The sequence below is a fragment of the Marmota monax genome, unplaced genomic scaffold (genome assembly GCF_021218885.2).
Source record: "Marmota monax isolate L192 unplaced genomic scaffold, Marmota_monax_Labrador192_F-V1.1 WCK01_AAM20220418_F8-fsc00079, whole genome shotgun sequence".
Lineage (NCBI taxonomy): Eukaryota > Metazoa > Chordata > Mammalia > Rodentia > Sciuridae > Marmota > Marmota monax.
In genome coordinates, this window is record NW_026694099.1 from 8,428,915 (window position 1) to 8,447,949 (window position 19,035).

General features: G+C 38.9%; 1 protein-coding gene across 1 annotated transcript; it reads left to right on the forward strand.

Moving 5' to 3' along the window:
• Nucleotides 1-459: 459 nt before the first annotated feature.
• Coch (cochlin) lies at nucleotides 460-18,216 on the forward strand. The gene is made up of 12 exons (XM_046465302.2): nucleotides 460-589; nucleotides 978-1,034; nucleotides 1,124-1,171; nucleotides 3,116-3,272; nucleotides 4,182-4,315; nucleotides 4,796-4,858; nucleotides 5,861-5,905; nucleotides 5,995-6,142; nucleotides 10,474-10,577; nucleotides 11,269-11,495; nucleotides 11,671-12,187; nucleotides 15,838-18,216. Exons 2-12 carry the CDS (start codon nucleotides 1,001-1,003, stop codon nucleotides 16,011-16,013), a joined length of 1,653 nt encoding a protein of 550 aa, XP_046321258.1. The 5' UTR covers nucleotides 460-589; nucleotides 978-1,000; the 3' UTR covers nucleotides 16,014-18,216.
• The last annotated feature ends 819 nt before the right edge of the window (nucleotides 18,217-19,035 follow it).

The window sequence follows — 19,035 nt, forward strand, 5'->3', positions numbered from 1 at the left end:
CGGAGCCCAGGCGTCTAGGAGGCCAGCAGCGTGCCCTATGCTACCTCAGCCGCCTTGGTTCCGGCAATGCTGCGGCTCCCAAGGTCTGGGACTGTGCGTGGGGGAGTGTCATCTCCAGCCTGGGTGGAGGCAGCGGAGGCCGGCGGTGAGACCCCCGCTGGGCTGCGCGGCGCGGTTGAGGCAAGTCGGACAACCTGCACGTCGGGTGCCGTCTGGCCTGAGCGCACATCCCTAGGTGCCCTTCCCGCTGCGCTCCCACACTCCCTCCGACGCCAAGTCCCACCGGGCCCACGGGGCCCCCCGGGACTCTGACCCGGACCTTCTCTTCTCCCTTAGGGACAATCAGACGCCGCGTCCAGGTGGCCGAAATCCACTCCGCGGGTGGGAGGCGCCTCCGCGCCGGCCTCACCCAGGGGCCGGAAGGGGGTGAGGGAGGAGCTGGACTGCCACCGTCCGGCCCCGGGGGACCGGCTCCCAGCTCCCTCCAGCGTGCCCCCCACACAGTGCTCATGCGCGCGACCCAGCCTTTATAGCGGCCGCGGGAGCTGCGCTTTCCGCACTCGAGCGGAGCCGGGCGGATCCCACGCAGGTGCAGGACTGTGGGCGGCCGGCTCTCGCGGGTGGGATCCGTGGCGCTTGCAAGTTCCTGCCTCTCCTTTGTCGCTCCTAGCTTGTCTGTTTGTCTTCATATTGGCGCCATCCCTCCCACCACCCCGCAACCCCAATCTGGGGTTGCACATCGATTCTGGGTTTGGCTCGATTTGCAGCCGCAGTGCCGCCTTCAGATCTAGAGGGGCTGGTCCGGGAGCAGCGGCTCGTCGGTCCCCTCCCATCCTCCGCGGTCCCCTCCCATCCTCCGCGGTCCCCGGGTTTACTAGGGGAAAGACGTCTCTGAGGAGGGGGCGGGCGGGCGTCGTGAGCTGGGCACTGGCCCCTTCCCCCACTCTAGCCTCCTTCACAGTCTTGCTCTCTCCCAGGTCCGAACAGTCCCTCAACCACCATGTCTGCAGCCTGGATCATAGTTCTCTGTCTCGGTGGGTACGCGTCCCTCACCGCCCCGCTTCCCCTCGCGCCAAGTGGGGTGGAGGCCGGAGCCAGTCCTCGCGCTTTCCTCTCTTCGTAGGTATCTGTCTGACGCTGCTGCCGGAACCCGCGGGCAGCGAGGGACCAGGTGAGTTGTGGGTTCCCGGGTCAAGGAAGGAGGGCTCGGACCTGGCGGTCGGAGGAGCCGAGGGTCAACCGAGAATCATCAGATCGACCCCCCTGCACCTTGGCTCCAGGGGAAGAGGCAGAGGACGCGAAGGTTCGAGCCGCTAGTTGGCTCGCCAGCATTCACCCCGACCTTGGATTTGCTCTGGCTTACCTGTTCTCCCGCGCGAGGGGCTCTCTGGGGGTACGGTGAGGACGTTCTTCCCCTGGCTCAGAGAAGAAAGCCTCTCTCCATGCCCACCCATCCCACCGAGCTCCAGACCAGAGCGCCAGCAGGAAAGGTCCAAGCAGGGGTACCTGTTGATCCCCACTGAGGGGCACACTAGTTCCGGCGGTTCCGCTGCGTTTGGGGTCCAGAGAAACCTTCAAGTTTTCGTAGCCGAGAGACGGGGAGGCTCATGTCGTTATCCTACCTTGATTTACCTCCTACCTGTGTTTCAGGTGTAATCCCTAGAAAAAGCAGAGTTGTGGTCCCATTCGCATATGAGAAAGACTAAAAAAAGTCTGTTTCACGTGTAGAGGTCTGGGTATTGAAGTGTGTGGTTCCGTGTATTTTCTAAAATCTGTTGTTTTCCATGAAAGTAGAAATGAGGTTAAGTATTGCACCCGGCTGCATTTCTCACTCCTTCCTCCAGTAAAGTCGCATTAGCAGGTGAAGGCAGTCTCTGCGCCAAATTCCAGTATTGTCCCTACCAGCCGAAAATACTATTGGGGCTGTTTGATAATAGGTTTGAGGCTCCTGTTTTCGGTAAGGATTTTAACTTCGCAGTTTTCTAGAGGTCTGAGCTCTGAGCTCAGCGTATACCTGCCATTCTCCTTCTCTTCCAGTCCACACGTTCAGCTCAACACGGAGGAAACAGAGAGGGTCCTTGTTAGAGGCAAGCTACTCAATTGGGCAATGTGACCAGACAGTATTCCTCTCTTGGAAAAAGGAGAGTTTGTTTGTTTGAAAAATCTGTTTCAAAAAGTTTTAGAGGCCATTTTCCTGTGTTTGGAAAATGCATTTAGTAATGTTAATCTCAATTTAATATCTACAGTAAATGGACCAATTAACATTTCTTATTGTTATCTTGTTACGTATTACTGAGGGTTACATATTACCTAGTGTCTTTTATAGTAAAAACTTTGATTCTTTATTAGTCAGGTTAACAGTGCAAAACTTGAGCATATTAACAGTGCTTTCTAAAAATGCATTCACTGCCTGAAATATTTCTTTGGACAGATCTGGAGCAGAAATAATCAGGTTCAATTAAGATAAAAATGCTCCATTCTGATGGGACTAACTTCCTTGTGTCCTGTCTTTTGGAAGTTGTAGAATGTTCCTTGGGCAAATTAACCCCATGGTTTAGTTTTCTCATCTGTAAAATAAATGATTGAAGTAAATAACATTCTGTCAATCTAAGCATCATATTACTGGTTTATTTAAGGGAACTTGTGATTTTAAGGCTCTTTATTTATAGGGCAACTTGGATAAATGTTGCTGTGAAGGGAAAGGTAGCTTAGAGAGAATTTTACATATACCTATGAAAATGTTCCAGAAAGGCTCATTTTGGATTCACTACCAACACATCATGTCAACCATGAACATAACTTCCTCAGAGTTGGATTTCTGTTTCTGGAATGAATAAATGTTCAATGAATAATGCTATTTTCTAGATCCAGTGTATTTCCAAACTGATTAAGAACTGAGAAAATTATGACATTAGACTTCTCTAGTGGCTGGGGAGTAAATTAAACTAGAAAACCAACTTTTCACTTATTAAAATCTGGGAATGATGTAAAATGGTACATGTGTCAATGGTGTAGAAACTAGGGAAGTAAAATTTAACTCTCATGCGCTGGTTCCCCACCATTGCTCCCAAAGAAGTCCCAAGGATGCTTATTACATTCCCTCCTATTTCTTCAGTTCCTATTGCTATCACATGCTTTACCAGAGGCTTGGACATCAGGAAAGAGAAAGCAGATGTCCTTTGCCCAGGTGGCTGCCCTCCTGAGGAATTCTCTGTGTTTGGGAACATAGTTTATGCTTCTGTATCAAGCATATGCGGGGCTGCTATCCACAGGTAAGCCCATACACCAGGGGAGAGGGGGATACAAGCATAAATTATTTTCTTTCCCACTTTAAGCATCTGGACCTCTTTCCTCCCTCACTTTATTTGGTGCCAGTTTTGGCCATAGAATATAGATATATTTAAAGTTTTAAAGTTTCCTGAAACACCAAATATACAAAGGAAGCTTTCTAACAAACGGCAGATTGCGTTAGCTCTTTGTTTGTTTGTTAATATTTTTTAGCTGTAGATGGACACACAATATCTTTGTTTATCAATTCATTTTTTTATGTGGTGCTAGGGATCAAACCCAATGCTTCACACTTGTGTGGCAAATGCTCTACCACTGAGCTACAGCCCCATCCCTGCATTACTTTTTGATGGCTAGATTTTGTGGTTCTAAAACATTTCTAATCATGTCATGTATTATGGAGCTTTCACTGTGCCAGCCATCATTTTAACTTTGCCACTAGTCTACAAGGCAGGTACAGTTCTACTCAATCTTACAGTTTAGAAAATTGAACTCAGTTTGTCAAGAATTTTGCTCAAGGTCACTATTGTTTTACAAGTGTTAAACAATATCCTGCAGTCGATAGGTCACTTTAAAAAAAAATTCAGTGCAAGATCATGTAGTTAGAGTAACTTAGGAAAATTGTTTTATTAACTCAGTCTCTGAGTGGTAGGGAATAGGATCCTACAAGCGTATTCTCATCAACACTGAGGAAGTTCAACAGCACAAAACCATTTCCTCAGGCAGATTTTGTTCCTGTGTAAGCAAGTTTTTAAAAGACTGGCAGCACTCGATTTCCCTGCTGAATAGTTTTCTTGATTAATCAGAGTGATAGATGCAACAGGGCACTATATGTCAGCCTGATGCCCTGAAAAGGTGTGGATGGCGTCTCAACTGTTCCTCTCGTGTTGCAGGGGAGTAATCAGCATCTCAGGAGGACCTGTACGCATCTATAGCCTACCTGGCCGAGAAAACTATTCCTCTGTAGATGCCAATGGCATCCAGTCTCAGATGCTTTCCAGGTGGTCTGCTTCTTTCACAGTGACTAGTAGGTACAATTATATTGTTCTCACTTATAAATATTGCCCCCAATGCCCCTCCCCCCTCAAAAAGTTTCCTGTTTCTTAGTCCAACTTCTTTAATTCTGATAGAAAAACCTGTGGTCAAGAAGAGTTCAACTATGGGACAGAGTCAGGAGACCAGAAGGGTCATATATCACTCCAGCCTCCAAACTTGGGTGAATGGGGGAAGAATGATCTTGCTCTCAGACAATGGCAATACAAATTTGAATTGACTGCATTCAGAATGCGAAAAAACTCAGTGTGACACTAAACTGCAAATCCCTTCAAACTGTGATCCTTTCAAATGTGATAGAAAAGAATCCATTTTGGTTCTCTGATACTAGCATGCAGTTTATGTCCTTAATCACCATCACCCTGTTGTATTTATTATTCAGAATTCTAAATAAGATTTATAATGCTTTAATATTAAAAAGGAAGAAAAAATAGACTTCTCTTTATCTTAACAGAAGGCAAAAGTGGTGCTCAGGAAGCCACAGGACAGGCAGTGTCCACGGCACGTCCATCAACAGGTATGAAATGTGGAACCTGTCTCCTAGTTGCCTGACAGAGCATTTGGCAGTTACAAATAAACGTGTTATTGGTAGACTCTTTCCTTTTAAAATGTGATGTTAAAGATTGATATTATAAAGTAAAATCTGTTTACTGACATATTGCAGACAGAAACATTAAATTTTGTATTTCAGATCCCTTCTTATATTTTCAATTATCATCTCTACTACCAATCATTCTCTTGAAGTCCTACCTTTTCTGACAGACCATGCCTAGGAAATGGTCAAAGTACCATGAACTTATTTCTAGTTTCATTTACTTTATTCCTTAATTACTGCACTGTCATATGAATAAAAGGAATTAGTGTGTACTGAAAAAAAAAAAGCCAGGATCCCCTTTTATAAACTATAATCATTTTATTTTTTTAAATTTTTTAAAAATATATTTTTAGTTGTTGATAGACCTTTATTTTATTTATGCATATGTGGTGCTGAGAATCGAACTCAGTGCCTCGCACATGCCAGGCAAGTGCGCTACCGCTAAGCCCCAGCCCCAGCCCCAGCCCACTAAACTATAGTCATTTTAAAGTAAAAAAAATAATAATAATAAAATAAAATAAATTAAGGGTCCTGAGGTTGTAGCTCAGTTGTAGAGCTCTTGCCTCGCATGGGTGATGCCCTAGGGTCAATCCTCAGCACCACATACAAAAATAAATAAAAACGAAGATATTTTTAAAAATCATTAAGAAAATTAGGTTCTTATTTACCAATCTGACTCCACTGTAAGTTTGAGATATCAAATTCTTGAATCAGAGATACATCAAATATGTAGGCCTATAACAGTCCTGTCTTATTTCTTTGTTGGGCATTGCTTCCTGGCCCAGGAAATCATGAGGCAAGTAACTTAAAAAAAAAAAAAAAGTCTTTACAAGAATGACATTCTTTGTTGTGAGCTTTTCCCCCATGTGAGCTTCTTGCTCTGAAAGTTTCTTTTGCTTATTCTAAGTGTTCCCTTTACTTTAGGCAAACGACTAAAGAAAACACCAGAGAAGAAAACTGGCAATAAAGGTAAGAATGAGACATCCATTTGAGTAAATAGCATTTCCCCTGCCTCCTCTTGTGACTGCTAACAAAAGGACTTGTTTGACTATCCACAGACTGTAAAGCAGACATCGCCTTTCTGATTGATGGAAGCTTTAATATTGGGCAGCGCAGATTTAATTTACAGAAGAATTTTGTTGGGAAAGTGGCTCTGATGTTGGGAATTGGAACAGAGGGACCACACGTGGGTCTTGTTCAAGCCAGGTACCAACTTGTTTAAAACGGAGGTGACTGATATCTTGAATGATGATGAATTATCATTCTGATACAATCATGAGCTCCATGTAAACATACTGAGTTGTGGACAAGCTGAATTTTCAAACTATACACTTAGAATTTAAGACTGACTGGGCAGGTGTTTGCCTAACATGTGCAAGGCTGTGGATTCCATCCCCAGCAATGCAAAAAAAGAAAACAAACAAAGCAACAAAAGTAACAAAAATAAATAAATAAATAAAAAGAAAGAAAAACATCTGGGCAGACTATTAGGTCTGAGTGCCTCCTTTTTGGAACAAAAGGATTGGAAAATGATATGCTATCTATATATAAAGACCAGAAGGTGAGCTTAAAGGTCTTGTTGCTCACATAAATCACCAGTCACATCTATCTACTCTGCTTAATTCCAAGTTTCTCTTTTCAAAAGGAAGAAACAATAATTTGTCCATTTCTCTTTCCTATTCTGCCATTATTCTGCTTAGCTCTTTCTATATTCCCTTGGTTTGGAGATCTTTTAATATTAAAATAATAGTTATGATGTCTTTTAGAATTACAGTATACTCATTATAGCAAGCTTGAAATTTCTCAGATCATAGGTCCCAGAGATAGTCATTATAAAAACTTCTGTTTCCTTTAAGAAAATTTTTGATATATAAATTTTTAAAAAGGTTGGTCATTTAAAATGTCTTGTATCCTGTCATCCCTCAGTATTTTGAGCATTTTCTCATCACAAGCATTCATCAAAAAAAAAATGTTTCATAATATTCCTTTGTACAGTTACCTAACCATGCTATTGTTTTTTCACCATTGAACACTACACTGTGATGAGCATCCTTTCTTCATCCTTGTGTCCATCTCTGATGATTTCATTAGGCTAGAATTCTACGTGTTAGTTCTGACATTTTGAAGGTTTCTGAAATAGAATTGCTTTCTAGAAAGTTGAACCAACTTAAACTACTATTAGCGTATAAAGGTGTCACCAGTACTATTGCAAACAGTAACTCATATTTTGTTAGGTTATTTTTCATAATTGGCTTCACTTTTAGTTTATTTAGATAAACTAAATTAATTATGTAGTTGTGTGTGCATGCATGTGTGTTTGGTGTGAGATGACTGTTGATTTTTTTTTTTTTTTTGTATCAGGGATTGAACTCAGGGGCACTTAACCACTGAGCTGCCACATCCCCAGCCCCTTTTTAAGGTATTTTATTTAGAGACAGGGTCTCACTGAGTTGCTTAGAGCCTCGCTAAGTTGCTGAGGTTGGCTTTAAAGTCTCCATCCTCCTGCGTAAGCCTCCCGAGCCACTGGGATTACAGATGTGAGCTGCCATACCCAGCCATGTCTGTTAATTTTCATACAATTTAATAATTTGTCCTTCATCTCAAAAAAGAAAAAAAAAGAGCTCCTAATTCCTTTATTTGTGGTATATTTTTTCTTTTTCTTTTTATAGTGCTGGGGATTGAACACAGGGTCTTTCACATACTAGGCAAGTACTTGACCACTGAGCCACACTTCCAGTACTGTGGTATCATTTTTATGTACAAGTTTGGGCAAGTCTATTTCTTAAAAAAAAAAAAAAAAAAATATATATATATATATATATATATATATATATATATATATATAGTTGTAGTTGACACAATAACTTTATTTTATTTATTTATTTATTTATTTATTTATATGTGGTATTGAGGATCAAACCCAGGGCCTCACACATGCTAGGCGAGCGCTCTACCGCTGAGCCACAACCCCAGCCCCTGGGCAAGTCTATTTCTTTGATCCAAATGCTAAATCTTTTTTTATTTTGTTTTGTTTTCCCTTTCCTTTTCTTTTGTTTGAGACAGAGTCTCACTAAGTTACTGGCCACAAACTTATGATTTTCCTGCCTCAGCCTCCCCACTAGCTGGGATTATAGGCATCCAAGCTCTTACGCTAATTCTTACATCATTTTTACATTGTTTTTATTATAACGGTTTTATTGTACAGTTTAATATCCCATCAGGCAATTCCATGCAGTTCATTTCCTATACTTTTTGGGTTAATTTGACCCAATTAGTTTTTAAGGGGAAAGCTACACTACTGTGTAGACACAAAGACTAGCTTCTTATAAACTTCCCGGTTTCTAGCTTTTGTACTTCAGAAAGAAATTTTAGAAAAACTGTGTCAATAGTCTATATTTAAGTTGAAGAACAGAATGTATCATTAAGGATGCAAAATATGACTGACCTCGTAATCATAATTTGGATAGTTGAACAGTAACTACAAAAGTGAAAAGGTTATCAAGCCATGAAATCTGATTTTGTGACCCAACATTTTATCAGGTGTGCAGAAATCAAACTACCAGATATACAGAAATATAATTAGTGCTATTCTTGTCCCTCAAAAGGTTTTTTTTTTTTTTTTTTTGTACTGGGGATTAAACTCAGGGGCACTGGACCACTGAGCCACATCTCCAGCCCTATTTTGTATTTTATTTAGAGACAGGATCTCATTGAGTTGCTTAGTGCCTTGCTGTTGCTGAGGCTGGCTTTGAATTCGAGATTGCTGGGATCACAGGTGTGCGCCACTGTGCCCAGCCCTTAAAAAGTTTTGACTTAAGCTACTGATAATGCTGAGATCTTAAACTTTTGCACTTATGAAATACTGCTGATCTAAAACCGAAATATAATAAATTGTACTTTGTATTTACTCAACATGGTCTCTAATATACACAGAGTAGGGGGATGTAACTCAGTGTTAGAGCACTTGACACACACACACAGAGAAATGAAATTTTTAAAAATATTTTTAATTTTAGATAGACACAATGCCTTTATTTATTTATTTATTTATTTTTATGTGGTTGGTGCTGAGGATTGAACCCAGTGCTTCACATGTGCCAAGCAAGTGCTCTACCAGCCCCCAATTTTTTAATATTAATTTTAATATTATTTTTTTCTTGATTCAGGGTCTCACTATATTACCCACTGTGTCCTAGACTCAAAAGATTCCACTCTGTCCTGGACTCAAAAGATTCAGAAGATTCATACAGCTTTCTGAGCAGCTGGGCGTACAGTTGCATGCTACCATGCCCAGCTATTTTGTATTAAAATCTCTCACAATACATATACTTTTAAGATCAGCAAATATCATTATCATTTATTATAAGCAAAAGTTAATGTCATAATATAATTCATTTCCTTGTAACTTTTTCCATTTAAAAAAAATGTTGGCCTTAGTATCATTGAACTTGTCCCTCTCTATGGAAGAGACCTGGGTACGAGACCCAAGATTGTTCAGTGCTTCCAGGCTTCCTCACTGGAGCAGACCCAGTCTCACCTGCAGCTGTTTCCCAGATACCTGGTGCCCAAAAATGCAGACTTCCATTAAACCCAGTGCCCTGAGCCAAGCCCAATTTCAGGTGCTTCATATTGTCTTGGAATAAACTCTGGAGCCAGCCAGACAACCCCTAAATTTAAAATGCAGCTATGTTTTGTTGGGCAAATTACCTGAGTGCTCTGACCTAAGTTTTTCCACTTATAGAGTCAGGATAATAATCTACTTTTAAATTAAGATGAAATGAGATTGTACATGTGATATGTATCAGTTTATTACTCAGAATAAACCCCCAATGTAGCAATCATATTTGCCATATTTTAAAAATTGTACTTATGGGGCTGGGGATGTGGCTCAAGCAGTAGCGCGCTTGCCTGGCATGCGTGTGGCCCGGGTTCGATTCTCAGCACCACATACAAACAAAGATGTTGTGTCCACAGAAAACTAAAAAATAAATATTAAAAAATTCTCTCTCTCTCTAAAAAAATTGTACTTATATTTTTAAAATATCCTCAAAAATTCAAGAAAGGATGCAGTGTCTTAGTTGACTATATACTGTGGGATTAAAACAGAAACATAGGGGGCACATGCCTATAATCTCAGCTACTCAGGAAGGCTGAGGCAGGAGGTCAAAAGTTTGAGGCCAGCCTGGGCAATTTAGCAAGACCCTGTCTCATTAAAAAGGAGTGGGGCCCGGGGTTGTCGCTCAGTGATATAGCACTTGCCTAGGATGTTTGAGGCACTGGGTTTGATCCCCAGGACCACATAAAAATAAGCAAATAAAATAAAGGTATTGTGTCCATCTACAACTAAAAAATTTTTTTTTTAAATCTTAAAAAGGAATGGGGATGTAGCTCACAGGTAGAGTGCTGCTGGGTGTAATCCCTAGTACCACAAAGGGTATTGTCTGATTTACAAACTTTTTTTAAGGCATCTAATGTGGCTTATTACCTTCTCAACATTCCCAATACTTATTGGATAATATCTTTTTTTTAAATCATAGTGAACATCCCAAGATAGAGTTTTATTTGAAAAACTTCACATCAGCCAAAGATGTTTTGTTTGCCATAAAGGAAGTAGGTTTCAGAGGAGGTAATTCCAATACAGGTAAGTAGACTTGGACACCCAGGATGTAATATAGAAGAGTTATTAGTGATCAGACATGTGAAACAGTGTTAGGCCATTTTATATGAACTGTTGTAAAACTCTTCCTCCTGGTACTGGAATCTTAGCTAGACCTGCATCTGATCACCTGAGATAAATATTCAATTTATAATGGGAAATATACCAAGGTGTTAATTGATAGTTCTTATTTTAAAAAACCTAAAACATTCATTTATAATCTTTATATGAGATAGGCTGGATATCACTATACTGGTAAAAAGAAGCAAAGATTAACAGACTTATCTAATGAATGCAGATGTGGCAGAAAGAATTAGACAATTGACCCTCTGAAGAGAGAACTTATTGTTCCTGATTCTTAGAGGTACTCATCTGTCATTCACCAACGGGCAAGAAAGCACATGACAGGAGTAGGAGTCAGTTTTGTGTTTCTGACTAGTGATTGACATGAGGTAAGGAAATGTGAGGCTTCTGGGAGGTAAAGGGGGTAGTAATGTGGGTAGTGAAGACAAAAAATAGGCCTGAAGTATAATTAAACTTTTCCAGTTGAGGCAGCTATTATAGAATCAAGTTCCATATATGTTCTTAAACTTAATAGTAACAAGTTGCCACAGGGAAATAGAAATGTCATTTGAGCAGTGGTAAATGCTGCCTGTTTGCATCTTTTTAAACCCAGGCAAAGCCTTGAAGCATACTGCTCAGAAATTTTTCACAGCTGATAATGGAGTGAGAAAAGGGATCCCCAAAGTGGTGGTGGTGTTTATTGATGGTTGGCCTTCTGATGACATTGAGGAAGCAGGCATTGTGGCCAGAGAGTTTGGAGTCAATGTATTTATAGTTTCTGTGGCCAAACCTATCCCTGAAGAATTGGGGATGGTTCAGGATGTTGCATTTGTTGACAAGGTAAGGGGGTAAGGGACATCTTCTGTTCTGATTGTATTGATTCAGTTTTGCACCTTAAGCATGGGGTGCTGACTGGCCCTGATTAACTCTTGAACACCCAAGATTGAATATTTTCAAAACTTTTAGAGACAAGTTTTGATCTCATTGGATATCTTTCATGTGTCTCCCCCATTAGGCTGTCTGTCGGAATAATGGCTTCTTCTCTTACCATATGCCCAACTGGTTTGGCACCACAAAATATGTAAAGCCTCTGGTACAGAAGCTCTGTACTCATGAGCAAATGATGTGCAGCAAGACCTGTTATAACTCAGTGAACATTGCCTTCCTAATTGATGGCTCCAGCAGCGTTGGAGATAGTAATTTCCGCCTGATGCTTGAATTTGTTTCCAACATAGCCAAGACTTTTGAAATCTCAGACATTGGTGCCAAGATAGCTGCTGTACAGTTCACTTACGATCAGCGCACAGAATTCAGTTTCACTGATTATAACACCAAGGAGAATATCCTTGCTGTTATTAGGAACATCCGATATATGAGTGGTGGAACGGCCACTGGTGATGCCATTTCCTTTACTGTGAGAAATGTGTTTGGTCCTGTGAGGGACAGTCCCAACAAGAACTTCCTGGTAATTGTCACAGATGGGCAGTCCTATGATGATGTCCGAGGTCCTGCTGCTGCTGCACATGATGCAGGTAAGATCCTTGTCCTTTGTATGGAAAGGGAACTGAGGAGGGGTTCTGTGAATTTAGGGAGTAAATGAAAGTATTTATTTTATTGAACAAACACCTGCAGTGTACTAGCAGTCATTGTTCTAAGAACTTGATCCAATATTAGTTGATTTGTCAGAGCAGCCCTACTAATCTCATTCCACAGAGAAGGAAACAATCTGATACAGCTGTTAAGTATGGCAATGCAAGGATTCGAACCTAAGCATGCTGGCTTAAGTGCACACTCCTAACCTACTGGATTATTAGAACTGTCTTGAGAACCATCATGTGTTAAGGACTTAAGTTACAGGTGCTCATGTTTGGCTCAAATTTGGAATATATCCCCAAATAATCACTGTTTACCATGCCAACTGTGTGACTATTAAAACTTTTGTCTTTAAAATTTTCAGTCCAGCATGACTTTTCCAAGATAAGGTCACCAATAAACAGTTTAACCCAATCCTATCTAAACTAAATTTTCTTCTTGAGCTAATGAACACACTCTCTTGTGTTTTAAAATGGTAGGGACTTTCCTCACTCCAACCTTATTATTACTTTTGGAAAAGATCTATGTTTCTTAAGACTTTAATACATTGCTGAGATCAAAGAGGATTAAAAAAAAAAAAGCTAGGATTCCCTTTGTGGAGATGTAAGTAAATGAGTTGGGAGGGGAGAATCAACAGCCTTGCATTCTTCTACACTTTTCTGTACCTCCTTTTCCCTTCAATTCCTAATGACTAAACCCTCTTTTCTATATGTTGGGAACTCTCTTAATGTTTATTGTATACTCGTATATCTATGAGAATACTGAAGCAGTACAGAGAATGGATACATCCAATTTAAGCTATACATCTCCTTTGTAGTAGTAGTTTTTACACATAAGTAACTAACCTATGTTCAAGTGAAGACTTACCTTCCTGTTGGCATTTCTCAAACTTCGTGTACTGAACTAATTTAGGATTGTATTCAGGCTAAAATGAACTAAATTTCTGTGTAACTTTCCTATGATGAGGTTAGGCCACACTGAAATTTCATGAAAATTATTCCTCACAAAAAAACAGGAATCAGATTGGGCTTTTAGGGTTACAACTTTATTTTTTCCTAAACTAAGTGTAAGTATATACGTGCCTCATGCATGCTAGGCAGGCGCTTTGCCACTAAGCTACAGCCCCAGCCCTAATCCTGCTTTATATCGTCTTTGCAACTGTGATCACTGTACACATTAGAATGAAATCTTCCAAGGAATCTCCATACTGCTTTCCATATTGGCTGCCACTTTGCAGTCCCACCAGCAATGTATGAGTGTGCATTTTCCCCCACATCCTTGCCAACACTTATTGTTGTTTGTATTCTTAATAGCTGCCATTCTGACTGGAGATGAAATCTTAGTTTTGATTTGCATTTCTCTAATTTCTAGAGATGTTGAACATTTTTTTCATATATTTGTCAATTGATTGTGTATCATCTTCTGAGACATGTCTGTTCAGTTCGTTGGCCCATTTATTGATTGGGTTATTTGTTTTTTTGGTGTTAAGATTTTTGAGTTCTTTACATATCTCAGAGATTAGTGCTCTATCTGATGTGCGGGTGGTAAAAACTTGCTCCCATTCTGTAGGCTCTCTATTCACCTGTTTAATTGAGAAGCCTTTTAGTTTGAATCCACCCCATTTATTAATTTTATTTCTTAAGATACAGGAGTCTTATTAAGGAAGTAGGGGCCTAATCCGATAAGATGGAAGTTTGGGCCTACTTTTTCTTCTGTTAGGCACAGGGTCTCTGGTTTAATTCCTAGGTCCTTGATCCACTTTTATGCATAGTGATAAGGGCTTAATTTCATTTTGCTGCATATGAATTTTACACCCAAAGGCCTTAAAAACAGCATACTACAGTGACACAGCCACATCAATGTTTACAGCAGCACAATTCACAATAGCTAAATTGTGGACCCAACCTAGATGCCCTTCAGTAGATGAATGGATTAAAAAAAGTCATATATATATATATATATATATATATATATATATATACACACACACACACACACACACACACACACACAATAGAATACTACTTACTCAGCATCAAGAGAATAAAATCATGGCATTTGCAGGTAAATGGATGGAGTTGAGAGAATATTATGCTAAGTAAGCCAACCCCAAAAAACCAAATGTTTTCTGATATGAGAATGCTGATCCATAATGGGGATGGGGCAGGCGAGCATGGGAGGAATGAAGGAACCTTAGATAGGGGAAAAGGGAGGAAGGGGACATAAGGGTAAGAAAGATGGTGGAATGGACATCATTACCCTAAGTATGAAGACACAAATGGGTGACTCTACTCTGTATACAACCATAGACACGAAAAATTGTGCTCTATATGTGTACTATGAATTGAAATGCATTCTGCTGTCATGTATAGCAATTTAGAATAACATTTTTTAAAAAGGGAATTAGGGCTGGAGTTGTGGCTCAGATGCAGAGCGCTTGCTTTGCACATGTGAGGCACTGGGTTCAATCTTCAGCACCACATAAAAATAAGTAAAAGTATTGTGTCCATCTACAACTAAAAAAAATTTTTAAAAAAAGGAATTAAATCTTGAATAGTGGATTAACTAGAAACTCTAAGGGCAATGTTAGGATTCATGTGAATTCAGCTAATATAATTATCACCCTAACCAAAATGTAGTTGTACTAAAAGCCCCATAATAAATCAAGGGAATGTAGATGGAATGCTTCAATGAAACCAAAATTACTTCAGTTTCATAGAAACCCCTTTTTGGCAATTTATCACCACGATTTTTTTTTTTTTTCTTTTTTGGTGTGTATGTGTTGGAGGTGGGCAATAGGGATTGAACCCAGGGCTTCACATGCAGGGAAGTTTTCTACCACTGAGCCACATCCCCACTCCCATCCCCCTATTTTTGCTTTCATATTACAGACTGGCAATTTCTGATGATTGGACAGCTTGCCAATATAACTACCAAGACAAATACAGGAAACAAATTGTTGGTATCTACAGAAGACTAGTTAATGTTCCCCAATGTAAACTTTGAAAACATTCACCATTTTCTTATCTTGTGCCATTCTCTCATGCTTTAAGGTGCCAGCCAGAACTCCAATGTACTAATTTTAAGTGATGATAGCAGGCCTTTCTCACATCAATCTCAGGAGAAATTTTCACTTTTTTGTGTACTTTGTGAGATGCTGGGAGATCAAACTCAGGAGCTTCTACATGCTAGGCCAGCACTGTACCATGAGCTACATCTCTAGCCTATAGGATATCTTTTAAGAGATAATATGTATTAAGAAAGTTTTCTTCTATTCCTTCTTGTGTTGTGAATGGACATGAAGTTTGTCAAATATTTTTTCTGTACCAGTGCTCATATCATTAATGTCAATGTGCTAAATTACACTGATGACGAAGATTTCTGGTTTTGACCATACTGTTTTACCAATCTCATCAAAAAGACTGTTAAAACTTACCTAATGATTGGATACAGGAAACTTTAGTTCTTCAGAAATTACTAGGAAGTTTTCTCTGCAACTATACACCAATATATGGAATATATACACAAACATATAGATAACTGTACATATTTATTAGACTGGCTTTTAATTAAATTATTTCCATTACAGGTATCACCATCTTCTCTGTTGGTGTGGCTTGGGCACCCCTGGATGACCTGAAAGATATGGCCTCTAAACCAAAGGAGTCACATGCTTTCTTCACAAGAGAGTTCACAGGATTAGAACCAATTGTTTCTGATATCATTAGAGGCATTTGTAGAGATTTCTTAGAATCCCAGCAATAATGGTGATATTTTGACAACTGAAAGAGAAAGTACAAGAGGATCTAATGTATAAACTGTATTCCCAATAATGAAATATCACAGCATACTAGCATAGTATGTATAGTATTATAGCATACTTGTATTAAATGTCAACAGCTGTTCTAAACAAATAAGCATCCTTTTAAAGCTACTACCTTCTGATTACAATTTAGACTTCACAATTATTTAAAACACTTGGCTGCCTCTTCATAACTATGGCCCTTAGAAACTCAGGAAGAGGAGATATGGATTAAAATCTCTAAAAAGTTTTAATGTTTATTAAATGTTTAGATATGTAAATGTCAAATATCAAAAGAATGTGATACCTAGATCAAAAGCAACATTTCTTTTCTAATCATTTTCTATTAATTATATAAAGAAAATGAAAGAGAAACCAATAGAAACCAGCTTTTTAACATAGTTCAACTATTTGGATCCAGGTGGATATTTTCTTAAAACCAATCAACAATATAGATAGCTGTTCCTTCATACTAAAAAGTTACAATTATGGATTATATTGCTAGGAATTGTGTATCAAGCTTCTTTGTGTGTTTTCATAGTCACTTATGACTGAAAATATTACACTGAACAAGACAGCAGGATTGCTTGGTATTTTTCTATTTATATACTTAATTTTGTATGTGTGGAGATACATTGACTCGTACTCTAAAAGACAGCAAAGCACTGAGAAAATAGTTGGTAAGGTTTTTGGAAAAAAAATTTCAAACAACAAAACTGCAGGAAAAGTATTGTAGTTTGGATACTTAATAAAATTGCTAGTGACTTATTCTAAGCTGCCTTTTATTATTCCAAGTGTTTCTCCCTAAGATATGGTAAATAGTCTATATTTACTAATTTACATGGAAAGACCAATCTGAATTGTTTTTTAAATACATAGTATCCATAGTATCTGGGCCTATGGGAGGCTGCATAAATTGAAGGCCTGGGCAACTTAGAGAAAGCCTATCTAAAAACTGGGGGAAAAAAAAACAAAAAACTAGGGAATGTAGCTCAGTGGTAAAAGTACCTTTGAGTTCAATTCCTAACACACACACACACACACACAAAGAACACAATGTGCAATGATACCAAGTATATATATTCTTTCATAATTATTTACTGAATGCCTACTGTTTTAGGCATTGCCAGATTAAGTAAGCACTATCACATGCTTCTGAGTAGTAGCTTCAACACAAATGTTTTGTAACTAGTGCTAGTTTGTTAAGTTGATGCAAGAGGAGAATATCAAAATTAATGTATACTAGCTCATCAGGGCTTTCCCTCACAGACAGAGGTGTTCTATCACCCCATCTTGGCTGTCTTCTCCATAAATAGGTTCTGTTCCTCCTTGTGAACCCTATACCCACCCCACTTCAAACAGATCCAGATTCCAACTGAAACTGTACAATCAAAGAATTGACCTGAAAAAGGCTTTAATTGGCTGGAAAAATATATTCCAGTAAATCGAAATGGCAGAACTTGAATTACCTTTGACATTACACAAATGTTTGATAAAATGGAGGTTGAGATGACAATAACTTCCTTCCTCTTCCTTTATAAAAAGCTGAAAATGATGGATTAATTTAACAAGAATTTTATCATCATCAAAATTCAACTTAACATGGTTTTTCAACTGTACATAGACCACAAATTCTCATTCTGGAGTACCCTTCCTTAATTAAAAATTAAGCTTCAATGAAGCCACAGCTTCTAGTTATTCTTGTTTAAAGGTGTGTGTGTGTGTGTGTGTTTTAATTCTATAAAGGAGAAAATTTTTAGTAATCAGGGAAGTGAATATTTTACTGAGGTAACATGCAAGAGCAGAAATCAGAACTTTAAGCAACTATCAATTTCTCTGAGTAAACAATCAGGATAAAGGGTTAACAACTAAAAGGAGTAAAAATTTTTAAAAACATTATAATTCAACTTCAGCAGGCATGTCTAAATTTCAAATATGCTAGCTCATTTACAACTTTTAATGTACTGTTAGTTTTCAGTAGATAACAGTTTTGAAATAAGAAAATACAAATATGAAAGAGGGTGAATGTGATTAAATGACAAAGTCAACATATTGTTTGTATATAAAAATATCCTCAAACCTTATGTATAAAGTCCTACTTCATAACCTAATCTGTTATTTTCCATGTCACAAATAGCACACAAATAAAAGACAATTCTTTTTGCATCCCTTTAGTCTCTTTCAGATGTTTAATATTATAAAGAAACATAACCAAATTAGGTAAGAGAAAAATAAACATATACTGATTTTATCCATTACAGTTTTAATACATTCCAAAAGAGGTGAATTTTTATATATTGCAATGAAAATAACCACATTATAGTTAAAGCAGTAAAGCAATTGGTTGAAACAGCTGCCAGAAACAATACAAGCTTTGCAAAAACTTAAGAGATTAAAGAGGAGAGGGGGAGGGAGGGGGGGAGGGAGGGGGGGAGGGAGAGGGGGGGGGGGGGGGGGGGGGGGGGGGGGGAGGGAGGGGGGGATGGAGACAGAGGGGATGGGAGAGGGAAAGGGAGAGGGGAGAGGGGAGAGGAGAGAGGAGAGAGGAGAGAGGAGGCAGGAGGTGGTCAGGAGAAAAGTGCCCCTTTATTCATTGGTTGAATTTGTTCATTAGTTGAATGTTCAAGTTTAGAAAAAAATATTTTTTTTTTCCAAAGGTTTTGAGAAGTCTTAGTGTTTCAGGATAAAAACTAAAATTTCTATCTGGAATTTCTCAATGCACACACAATGTAATTTAACATTTGCAGCAGGCATTCAAATAGATTTTGCATGTAAATTTTCTAGTGTCCCCTTCTAAATCCATTTGTAGTTCCTTTCAAGTAAAATAATTACTTTTTGAAGGAAAGTTTCAGAATATTAATACTTAATCTCATTTATAAGAACAATCTTTAAGTAATGAATAAGTTTATTCTTAAAGTTTATTCTTTGCCAAATGTTTTTTGGTGAAACAGGTATAGCTAGACAGGACACCATCATTAATTGAAA

Excerpts from the sequence above, each read along its gene's own strand:
- Coch (XM_046465302.2), top strand. The coding sequence starts at position 1,001 with ATGTCTGCAGCCTGGATCATAGTTCTCTGTCTCG. Across the intron at positions 3,273-4,181 it reads TGCGGGGCTGCTATCCACAG|GGGAGTAATCAGCATCTCAG; the intron begins GTAAGCCCATAC and ends CTCGTGTTGCAG. Across the intron at positions 12,188-15,837 it reads TGCTGCTGCACATGATGCAG|GTATCACCATCTTCTCTGTT; the intron begins GTAAGATCCTTG and ends TTTCCATTACAG.